The sequence below is a fragment of the Petromyzon marinus genome, chromosome 62, assembly GCF_048934315.1.
Source record: "Petromyzon marinus isolate PM22_M1 ecotype Great Lakes invasive population chromosome 62, UKy_Petmar_22M1.pri1.0, whole genome shotgun sequence".
In the NCBI taxonomy this organism is placed as follows: Eukaryota; Metazoa; Chordata; class Hyperoartia; order Petromyzontiformes; family Petromyzontidae; genus Petromyzon; species Petromyzon marinus.
The window spans coordinates 5,767,466-5,780,186 of record NC_133728.1 but is presented as its reverse complement, the minus strand read 5'-3'; the positions used below and the strand labels follow the sequence as shown (position 1 = coordinate 5,780,186).

Below are 12,721 nucleotides of genomic sequence, written 5' to 3'. Positions count from 1 at the left end.
GGATGGATGGTGTGATGGTGTGATGGTGGTGGTGGTGGTGGTGGTGCTGATGATGATGGGGTGCTGATGGTGGCGATGGGTGGTGTGATGGTGAGATGCTGGTGATGGGGGTGTGGTGGTGGTGATGATGGGGTGTTGATGATGGGGATGGAGGGTGTAATGGTGGTGTGATGGTGGGGATGGGTGGTGTGATGGGTCGATGATGATGATGATGATAGTGCTATGATGTTGGTAACATTGGTGTGATAGCGGTGATGGTGGCGATGTGAGTGTGATGGTGGGGATAGAGTAGTGGTGATGTTGGTGATGGGAGTGTGATGGTGGTGATAGTGTAGCCGTGGTGGTGACATTAACGTACAAATCTGAGTTACATATATTACATAAACATACAAAGTGAATGCAAAAAGAGGGCTTTTACCCTTTCTAGAAATGAAACAGTTAGTGTTAAGATGTTAAAACACCAAACGCAAACCTTTTGCAAGGAATCATGCGGGGCATTAATCACACACACACACACGTGTGGCGAATATGAAAACTAACGACACGCTCTGGTCGTATAAGATGATGGCATTGTCTTTGAAACTGATTGGTCCACACCAGAGACAGCTTTCTTTAGGGCCCAGTCTCACCGCCGGTGTCAGACCAGAGGACGCCAAACAGGCGAACCGCACAAGGACAATGCCACTAGCAGGACATTGAGAACTCGGGGTGAGCAGCTACACTAATGGGAACTCCCTTGCCGGTGTACAAAATTTCATAATTGGTTGAACTCCTTTCTGTCCATAATGAAAACAGTTGTGTTACGATGTTTAAAACACCCAAAGTGAAGACCTTTTTGCAAGCAATCGTGTAGTGCATTAACCACGCACGCATACTTGTGGTGAACATGCAAACCAAAGACATCCTCTAGTAGCATATGCTGGCATCGTCTTTGAAACTGATTGGTCCACACCAGAGACAGCTTTCTTTAGGGCCCAGTCTCACCACCGGTGTTAGACCAGAGGACGCCAAACAGGCGAAACAGCACAAGTGCAATGCCACTAGCAGGACATCGAGAGCTCGGGGCTGAGCAGCTACACCAATGGGAACTCCCTTGCCAGCGTGAAAATGTGCCAGTATCAAAAGCAACTTGTGTTAAGATGACAAGACACCAAACTGAAACCTTTCGCAACTGAAACCAAACAGGCGGAACAGCACAAGGGCAATGCCACTATCAGAAGCATGGCTCACCGCAAGTACCGCGTGGGGCTGATGGAGTGACACGATTCCTTGCGAAAGGTCTTCAGTTTTTTTTTTGGTTTTAACGTCTTTCACACAACTGTTTTATTATGGCCAGAAAGGGTCAAACCTATTCTTATATACAAAGACACTGAGCACATGGCCAAATCATCTTACTTCGGAATCCGAGCCGGTCTATTGGACCCTGGCTAATGCATTTTTTTTTTTGCAATTGGCGACCACCATGCATAACAAGTGCCACGTGGCGCACAACAGTAGTGCAGCGGAGTAGAATTATTGTACCGTTCTTCTATGCTCCTAGCTTCTGCCAAGACCTTGATCCGCCCCTTGACATCTCGGCACATTTGAAATAAGGGCACCCCCAGTGGCAGCTGTCCCCCTGTGCATCGGTCTGCCAGTAGCGGTGGTGATGGTTGCTGCTGCTGCTGCTGTGTGGTCTAGCCTAGGGGTACCCCCAGTGGCAGCTGTCCCTGTGCATCAGTGCACTGCCAGTATGAGGGGTCGCGATGATTGCTGCTGCTGTGTGGTCTAGCCTAGGGGCACCCCCAGTGGCAGCTATAATGGTGGGTGATGGTGGTGATGGTGTGGGATGGTGAGTGATGGTGGTTATGGTGAGTGATGGTGAGTGATGTGTGATGGTGGGTAATGGTGGTGATGGTGAGTGATGTTGGTGATGGTGTGTGATGGTGTGTGATGGTGTGTGATGTTGGTGATGGTGTGTGATGTTGTGTGATGGTGTATGATGGTGGTGGTGGGTGACAATGATGGAGTGCGATGGTGACGGTGGTGATGGTGACGGTGGTGATGGTGGTGATGGTGGTGATGGTGGTGATGATGGTGACGGTCTTGATGGTGACGGTGTTGATGGTAATGGTGGTGACGGTGTTGATGGTGATCGTGATGGTGGTGACGGTGGTGATGGTGGTGACGGTGGTGATGTTGGTGACGGTGGTGATGGTGGTGATGATGGTGATGGTGGTGATGGTGATGGTGGTGACGGTGGTGATGGTGACGGTATTGGTGACGGTGTTTATGGTGATGGTGTTGACGGTGACGGTGTTGATGGTGGTGATGGTGACGGTAGTGATGGTGACGATGGTGACGGTGGTGACGGTGGTGATGGTGGTGAAGGTGATGGTGGCGGTGATGGTGGTGATGGTGGTGGCGGTGGTGATGGTGACGGTGGTGATGGTGATGGTGGTGATGGTGGCGGTGGTGATCGTGGTGATGGTAGTGATGGTGGTGACGGTGATGGTGGTGGTGGTGATGGTGGTGACGGTGACGGTGATTTTGGTGATGGTGATGACGGTGGTGACGGTGGTGATGGTGATGGTGACGGTGGTGATGGTGGCGGTGGTGATGGTGATAATGGTGACGGTAGTGATGGTGACGGTGGTGACGGTGGTGACGGTGGTGATGGTGATGATGGTGGTTATGGTGGTGATGGTGGCTACGCAGGTCGAGGAGCACGCCAGCCAGGCCTGCACTGGGCCCATCTCCTGCCTCCGCCTCCCGTTCACCCCAACCACCACGCACTCACCCCCACCGAGGATGGGTAAACACAAACAACAACAATAACAAACAACATTACATTTGTTCGTAAATTTTTTAGATGTTTGCTTGGTATGTGTGTGTTGGGCTTCTTTTGCGTCATACTTAGCCAGCAGCGTATTCAATTTACATAGTTGTAGGATGCTATTGGTATGGATGGTCCATCCAACCATCCGTCCGTCCATCCATCTGTCCATCCATCCATCTATCTGTTCACCTGTCCAACCAGCCGTCCATCCATCCATTCATCTGTCCAACCATCCGTCCATCCAACCGTCCATCCATCTGTCCATCCATTCATCCATCTGTTCACCTGTCCACCCGTCCATCCGTCCATCCAACCGTCCGTCCATCCGGCCGTCCATCCATCTGTCCATCCATCCATCCATCTGTTCACCTGTCCAACCATCCGTCCATCCGACCATCGATCCGTCCATCTAACTGTTCACCTGTCCAACCATCCATCCATCCAACCGTCCGTCCAACTGTCCATCCATCCATCTGTTCACCTGTCCAACCATCCGTCCATCCATCTGTCCATCCATCCATCCATCTGTTCACCTGTCCAACCATCCGTCCGTCCAACTGTCCATCCATCCATCTGTTCACCTGTCCAATCATCCATCCATCCATCTGTCCATCCATCCATCCATCTGTTCACCTGTCCAACCATCCGTCAATCCATCCATCCATCTGTTCACCTGTCCACCCGTCCATCCGTCCATCTAACCGTCCGTCCATCCGGCCGTCCATCCATCTGTTCACCTGTCCAACCATCCGTCCATCCGACCATCGATCCGTCCATATATCTGTTCACCTGTGCAACCATCCATCCATCCAACCGTCCATCCATCTGTCCATCCATCCATCTGTTCACCTGTCCAACCATCCGTCCATCCATCTGTCCATCCATCCATCCATCTGTTCACCTGTCCAACCGTCCGTCCATCCAACCGTCCATCCATCTGTCCATCCATTCATCCATCTGTTCACCTGTCCACCCGTCCATCCGTCCATCCAACCGTCCGTCCATCCGGCCGTCCATCCATCTGTCCATCCATCCATCCATCTGTTCACCTGTCCAACCATCTGTCCATCCGACCATCGATCCGTCCATCTATTTGTTCACCTGTCCAACCATCCATCCATCCAACCGTCAGTCCATCTGTCCATCCATCCATCTGTTCACCTGTCCAACCATCCGTCAATCCATCCATCTGTTCACCTGTCCAACCATCCATCCATCCAACCGTCCGTCCATCTGTCCATCCATCCATCTGTTCACCTGTCCAACCATCCGTCCATCCATCTGTCCATCCATCCATCCATCTGTTCACCTGTCCAACCGTCCGTCCATCCAACCGTCCATCCATCTGTCCATCCATTCATCCATCTGTTCACCTGTCCACCCGTCCATCCGTCCATCCAACCGTCCGTCCATCCGGCCGTCCATCCATCTGTCCATCCATCCATCCATCTGTTCACCTGTCCAACCATCTGTCCATCCGACCATCGATCCGTCCATCTATTTGTTCACCTGTCCAACCATCCATCCATCCAACCGTCAGTCCATCTGTCCATCCATCCATCTGTTCACCTGTCCAACCATCCGTCAATCCATCCATCTGTTCACCTGTCCAACCATCCATCCATCCAACCGTCAGTCCATCTGTCCATCCATCCATCTGTTCACCTGTCCAACCATCCGTCAATCCATCCATCTGTTCACCTGTCTAACCATCCAACCGTCCATCCATCTGTCCATCCCTCCATCCATCTGTTCACCTGTCCAACCATCCGTCAATCCATCCATCTGTTCACCTGTCCAACCATCCATCCATCCAACCGTCAGTCCATCTGTCCATCCATCCATCTGTTCACCTGTCCAACCATCCGTCAATCCATCCATCTGTTCACCTGTCTAACCATCCAACCGTCCATCCATCTGTCCATCCCTCCATCCATCTGTTCACCTGTCCAACCATCCGTCAATCCATCCATCCATCTGTTCGCCTGTCCACCCGTCCACCCGTCCATTCATCTTTTCATCCATCCACTCCCCCCGTTCGCCAGCCGCCACCCTCCCTCACCCACTCCGTGCCGGTCTCTCTCACCCCCTCTCACCCCCATCCCACCCCCCACCACCCACCGCCAGCTACGAGAGCGACGGCTCCTTCCCGCACCACCACCACCACCACCACCGCGACGACGCCGACGCCGACGCCGACGCCGACGCCGACGACGCCGACGACGCCGACGACGACCGCCCACCGCCCACCGCCCCGGCGTTTCCGCCGGCCCCTCGCCGATCGCCGAGCCCCGACGCGCCGGCGAGGCGGGCGACGGCGGTGGCGCCGCTGTCGCCGGCGGCCTCGTACGGCCACCAGTCGACGGCCACGCTCACGCCCACGCCCTCGCCGCCACCACCGCCGCCACCGCCGCTCTCCGAGTCACGGCACCGCGCCGTCGGCAGGTACCGGTCGCGGTGTCGGGTGGGTGGGGCGGGGGGTGGGGGCTAGTGGGGGGGAGGGGGGGGGGGTTGTCATCGCAAGCTCCCTCCAAGCCACCCCACCACTCACCTCCCCTCCCCACTCACCTCACCACCCCCCCACTCACTCACCTCACCCACCGCTCACCTCACCCACCACTCACCTACCCACCATTCACCTTCCCCCCCCCCACCACTCACCACCCCCCCACTCACCTTCCCCCCCCCCACTCACCACCCCACCATTCACCACCCCCCCACTCACCTCACCCACCACTCACCTTCCCCCCCCACTCACCACCCCACCACTCACCACCCCACCACTCACCACCCCACCACTCACCACCCCCCCCCTCACCTACCCACCATTCACCTTCACCCCCCCCCACCATTCACCACCCCCCCACTCACCACCCCCACCACTCACCTTGTGTACCCCCCCACCCCCCCCCACTGGCAGGCACGACACGGGCAGCCCCCCGCTATCCCCCTCGCCTACCCGGGCGGCCTACTACCCCTCCTCCTTCACCCCGCTCTTCGACGACGACGACGACTCCCTCCCCACCAACTCCCCCCCCACCAACTCCCCCCCCACCAACTCCCCCCCCACCAACGACTCCACCGCCACCGTCACCGCCGCCGGCTTCCCGGCGGAGGGCGCCGTCCAGCACTGCGACCTCCCCACCCACCACCACCACCACCACCGCCACCACCGCCACCACCACCACGGGCGGCAGGCCAGCCTGGGCGTCATCCGGCCGGACCCCGCCGAAGTGGCGCTGCTCTATGGCCTGCGACAACACCAACAACAACAACAACACCAACAACAACAACAACACCAACAACAACAACACCAACACCAACAACATCAACAACAACAGCAGCAGCAGCAGGGTCCGGCCGACGAAGTCTTCGCGAGGCCTCTCGAGCAAGCGACCTTCCCGCTCCGCCTGTACCAGGCGTCTCGCTCGCACGGTGCCGGGGGCGAGCGGTACCAGTACCAGCAGCAGCTGTACCTGCAGCAGTACCAGCAGCAGCAGTACCAGCAGCAGCAGCAGGAGCAGCAGCAGGAGCAGCAGCAGCAGCAGGAGCAGCAGTACCACGAGGAGCGACGGTCCCAGCGTCGAGCTTCGCAGTTGAGCCTGCCGGAGATCGGCCGCACTGCGGCGCTCGCCGCCACGGCGGGGGGCTCGCTTGCGGGGGGCTCGCTTGCGGGGGGCTCGCTTGCGGGGGGCTCGCCGGCGGGGGGGTCGGTGCGGGGGGGCTCCGGTGTTGAGCGACGAGGGTGGGGCTCGGACGACGATGAAGACGATGACGAGCGGGATTTCGGGGACTGTGAGAGCGTGGGCGACGATGAAGACGACGACGACGACGGTGATGACGATGGTGATGACGACGGTGATGACGACGGTGGTGGTGGTGGTGGTGAGGAGGAGGAGGAGGGTGAGGATGAGAGGTCCGGCGTTGCCGGGGAGTTCTCCCCCGACGTTGCCGGGTTTGCCCGGGCGATCGCGATGGCAGCGGCCGCTGCCGCAGCGGAGAGGGCGGAGGAGGCGTACGGCACGGCGGGAGGTACGGTGGGTGGGTGGTGGGTGGGTGGTGGTGGGTGGGTGATGGTGGGTGGGTGATGGTGGGTGGGTGGGTGGGTTGATCGGCGGGGGGTGGGTGAGTGGGTGGGTGGTGGGTGGGTGATGGTGGGTGGTTGGGTTGATCGGTGGGGGGTGGGTGAGTGGGTGGGTGGTGGGTGGGTGGTGGGTGGGTGATGGTGGGTGGGTGGGTTGATCGGTGGTGCAGATTACGATTGAAAGCTACAACCTTTTTCGGCTTGACCGAGGATCTAAAGGAGGTGGAATTGCCATCTATGTTCGTAACACTATTGCATGTTCACCAGCTCACTCCTTGTTTAAAAAATGTTGCTTTGAAGGTTTGGCTCTCAGAATAATTCTCCCAAATAATCAACAGATATTGGTAGTGTGCTGCTATAGACCGCCTTGTGGGAAGGATGTTGAAGCTGCATCGGCACTGAGAGAGCTTTTTGGGGGCCTCCCTAAAGGTGAAATAGTTTTAGTGGGTGATCTAAATTGGAATTGGCTAAACCCGCCGGCCGTGGCCACAAATTTTACAGATGAATTTAACCTGTTTCAATTAATTAATGTCCCCACAAGACCCAACCAAAAAAATCCGGAACAGTCAACTCTGCTTGACGTCCTATTGACAAATGCCCCTCACAATTTCACACTGACTGGTGTTCTGGGTAATAACCTTAGTGATCACTCCTTCATTTTTGGGGTGAGATCATCAGCCAGACCCAAAGCCCCCCGCTAAAATTGTTGAGAAGCACTCTTTGAGGCACTTCAGCACTCAGGCATTTACAAATGATGTGCTTCACTCGGATATTGACAAGGTCTGTGATATCCCCAACCTGACTACGGCTTGGGAGACTTTCAGGTACACGTTTCTCCAAATTCTTAACAAACATGCTCCGTTGGTTAGATTTAAAACTAAAGGCAACCGCCCACCATGGTATGATCCTTTGATTACAAAGCTCATGAAAACTAGGGACAAGGCTTGGGCATGTGCTCAGAAAAGTAATTTGGTCAATGACTGGCTAGAATACAGGATTTTAAGGAATAGATGCGTCAAAAAAATACGGCATGTAAAAAATGCCTACTTTTCCTCCACTCTCCTGGAATCACATGGAAATGCCAGGATTTTTTTGAAAACAATCAAATCTATCGAAAAGGCATCCAAAACAGAAAACAATCTGGGTTCCGAAAAAATACAGCACCACATCTGCTGCATTAGACTCTTTGAATAAAATTTACAATAGCCTTGATAATTAGCAGTACTGTGCCTGTCTTTTTCTTGACTTGTCCAAAGCTTTTGATACAGTAGACCACAACACCCTGCTTAGTAAACTAAGTTGCCTCGGTTTTTCCGAGAACACAGTACAATGGTTAAAAAATTACCTCTTTTCTCGCACCCAAACTGTATTCACAGATGGTTGGAGGTCAAACAGTGTTAAGATAACAAAAGGGGTTCCACAGGGTTCCATCCTCGGCCCCCTCTTGTTCTCTCTTTATGTCAATGACTTGGGCACTGACCTGGATCATTCCAGGGTAAATCTTTTTGCAGATGACACGATACTGATTACTGCTGGCCGCTCTCCGGATGACGTGATTGCTAAGCTCCAGGGTGATTTCAACAAACTACAACATCAGCTAGTTTCTCTTAAACTAGTCCTGAATACCTCCAAAACCAAGGTGCTATGCTTCTCACCGGGACTAAAGCAGGAAGTTATTTTTCCCCAATTACATTCCTTGAATAATGATCAAATAGAGCAAGTCAAGATCTATAAGTATCTTGGGGTCATCCTGGATTCAAAACTTAATTTTGAAGATCACATTGATTATATTGGTAAAAAGACAAAAATTAAAATTGGTTTTCTGTATCGACACAAGCACTGCTTCCCCCCTATGTTCCGTTTGGAATTGATAAAAGCTACCATACTGCCTCTAATTGACTACTGTGACATTTTTATTGTTTTTCATTGTTTTTTATTGTTTTATATATTTTATTATTTTATTGTTTCCCTTCAACGTGACTTTACCGAAAGAGCTAAGAATATATACTGTGACATCGTGTAGAAATCAGCCCCAAGTACTTTACTGAAGAAGCTTGATTCCATCTATCACTCGGCCTTAAGATTTGCATTGAACTACCCATATAGGACTCACCACTGTGATCTCTACATTGGGTCAAACTTAACATCTCTTAATGTTCGACGGCTTGTGCACCAGATCTTATTTATTCACGATGTACTTACAAAAAAATCTGCAGACTACCTACTGGATCTCCTCTCTGTTTCAAAGAACAAATTTGACCTCAGGTCTTCGCTCATTTACCAGCTTCACGTTCCCTATTGCCGTACAAAAACTGGAGGAAGGGCCTTTGCTATTGATGCCCCCAGGGTCTGGAATGCTATTGCCAATAAACTGCAACTTGAATCACTACCTATGAGATCTTCACTCAAAACTGCTCTAGAGGAGCTGTACACCCCTAGCTGCCACTGCTATTCAGTGGCCTAAAATATGGCTCTAGATTTTGGTGTTATAATTTATTTACGTAGTTTATTGTTAAAAATTCGGTCACAGTCCCTATGATCACTGTTACATTGCATTTATGGCTTTTATTTTGGTGATTTCGAAAACATTTTTTTTTGTTTTGGCCATGTTTTTGTTTATTGTAGTACGGAGTTAGACTGATGGCCTTAATCTTAGTTGTCTTGTGGTTGTTGTTGTTGTTATTTGACTTGTATCCCACTGGGCTTTTTGCACACAGCGTTGGTGTACGGTGCTATTTCAGGAATATTTTGATGTTTTTTTTCCTGGATTTTCTGTTTGCACAGTCACATAATCACTTTAAGATGTTTTCTTGTTCGTGTTTTTGTTTGTTGTGGTTGCACCCGAGTCAAAAGCCGAATGGCTCACAGGGCTATACCAAAATAAATGAACTATGAACTATGGGTTGGTGGATTGGTGGTGGATAGTGTATGGGTAGGTGGGTGGTGGGTAGGTAGTGGGTGGGTGGCAGGGTGATGGATGGGTGGGTGGTAGGTGGGTGGGTGGGTGGTCGGTGGGTGGGTGGTCAGTGGGTGGGTGGTCGGTGGGTGGGTGGGTGAGTGGATGAGTGGGTTGTGGGCGAGTTTTGGTTGAATGGGTTTAGTGATGGGTGGGTGGGTTGATGGTGAGTGAGTGAGTCGGTGGCTGTGTGGGTGAGCGATTGGTCGAGCGAGTGAGCGTGTAAGCGACCAATGACCGTGCGTGATGCGGCTACCTCTCGCGTGTTCCCTGCAGCGGTGGAGCACTTCGCAGCGCTTCCCGCGGTCACCCCCGGCACCACACCGCACGGCCCCCGCAAACACCGGCACCGGAAGGGCGAGGCGACCGGATTCCGGCGCGAGATTCCGCTCGACGGTGAGACGCAACGCCACTCCCGCTCGCTCGCTCGCCCGTTAGATTGGCCGCTCACTCGCTCGCCCACTCGCTCACTCACACACTCGCTCATTCACTCGCTCACTCAATCACTCGCTCGCTCACTCGTTCGCCCACTCACTCATTGTTAGATCGCTCGCTCACTCACTCACTCGCCCACTCACTCGCTCGCTCGCTCACTCGCTCGCCCACTCGCTCACTCACACACTCGCTCATTCACTCGCTCGCTCAATCACTCGCTCGCTGACTCGCTCGCTCGCTCACACACACACTCGCTCATTCACTCGCTCGCTCAATCACTCGCTCGCTGACTCGCTCGCTCGCTCACACACTCGCTCATTCACTCGCTCGCTCAATCACTCGCTCGCTAACTCGCCCACTCCCTTTTACACACACTCGCTCATTCACTCGCTCACTCACTCGCTCGCTCGCTGACTCGCCCACTCGAACACACACACACTCGATCATTCACTCGCTCACTCAATCACTCGCTCGCTTACTTGCCCACTCGCTCACTCACACACTCGCTCATTCACTCGCTCGCTCAATAACTCGCTCGCTTACTCGCTCGCTCACTCGTTCGCCTACTCACTCGCTCACTGGCTCGCCCACTCACTCATCGCTAGATCGCTCACTCACTCTCTCCCTCACTCGCTCGCCCACTCGCTCACTCACTCGCTCGCTCACTCACTCGCCCACTCGCTCGATCACTCACTAGCTCGCTCATTCGCCTACTCGTTCACTCGCTCGCTCGCTCGCTCGCTCGCACACTCGCTCCCTGGCTCGCCCACTCACTCATCGCTAGATCGCTCACTCGCTCGCTCCCTCACTCGCCCACTCCCTCTCCCACTCGCTCGCTCGTTAGATTGCCTACTCACTCGCCCGCTCGCTCGCCCACTGACTCGCCCACTCGCTCGTCCACTCGTTCACCCACTTGTTCGCTCATCCGCTCAATAATTTGCCCATTCTTTAACTCGCCCGTTCACTCATCCACGTAATCATTATTTCACTCGCTCGTTATGAACCCCCCCACCCCCCCCCTCGTATCCACACTCTCACACACACATGAAGGTAAAGATCCCCCGTATAGCCTTAACAGATAATTGGGGGCAAGTGCTGTTAGCGAGTAGCAGCACCGGTCACTGCACACGAGGGGGTGGGTGGCCAGCACCACCCCAGGGACGCCTTTGTCTCTCCAGTGGCGATGTTTACTACTCACAGCTACACCAGGTACTCATTTGAGGCTGAGTCGACCTAGGGGAGGCCCAGGACCGGTTCAGATAATCGTCACTGGATGTTGGCCGTGAGCGGGAATCAAACCCGGGCCGTCAGATTCGTAGCGCAGCATAGCACTAACCTCTACACCACCGCTCACACACACGCACACATACATACACACGCACACATGCGCACACAAAGATAAAGACAAAGATCCCCCGTATAGCCTTAACAGACTATAGGGGCAAGTGCTGTTAGCGAGCACTGGTGTTGGCCGTGAGTGGGAATCGAACCCGGGTCGCCAGGTTCGTAGCGCAGCGTAGTGCTAACCGCTACACCACCGCTCCCCACAACACACAGACATACACACAGACATACACACAGGCATACACACAGGCATACACACAGACATACACAAAGACATACACGCAGACATACACACAGACATACACACAGACATACACAGACTTACACACAGACATACACACAGACATACACAGACTTACACACAGACATACACACAGGCATACACACAGACATACACACAGGCATACACACAGACATACACACAGACATACACACAGACTTACACACAGACTTACACACAGACATACACACAGACTTACACACAGACATACACACAGGCATACACACAGACATACACACAGGCATACACACAGGCATACACACAGACATACACACAGACATACACACAGACTTACACACAGACTTACACACAGACTTGCACACAGACTTACACACAGACATACACACAGACATACACACAGACATACACACAGACTTACACACAGGCATACACACAGGCATACACACAGACTTACACACAGACTTACACACAGACTTACACACAGACATACACACAGACATACACACAGACTTACACACAGACTTACACACAGACTTACACACAGACATACACACAGACTTACACACAGGCATACACACAGACTTACACACAGACTTACACACAGACATACACACAGACATACACACAGACTTACACACAGACTTGCACACAGACATACACACAGACTTACACACAGGCATACACACAGGCATACACGCAGACACACACAGACTTACCACACAGGCATACACACAGACTTACACACAGACATACACACAGACATACACACAGACTTACACACAGACATACACACAGACATACACACAGACATACACACAGACTTACACACAGACATACACACAG

The 12,721-nt window shown here is 53.2% G+C and overlaps 1 protein-coding gene across 1 annotated transcript in view; it reads left to right on the top strand.

Moving 5' to 3' along the window:
• Nucleotides 1-12,721, top strand: part of LOC116955856 (roundabout homolog 1-like) — a 435,354-nt gene that overhangs the window by 417,808 nt on the left and 4,825 nt on the right. The window contains exons 24-27 of the mRNA XM_076053760.1: nucleotides 2,698-2,794; nucleotides 4,946-5,263; nucleotides 5,739-6,850; nucleotides 10,135-10,254. Of these exons, the coding sequence (XP_075909875.1) occupies nucleotides 2,698-2,794; nucleotides 4,946-5,263; nucleotides 5,739-6,850; nucleotides 10,135-10,254 (1,647 nt within the window). The remainder of the gene's footprint in view (nucleotides 1-2,697; nucleotides 2,795-4,945; nucleotides 5,264-5,738; nucleotides 6,851-10,134; nucleotides 10,255-12,721) is intronic.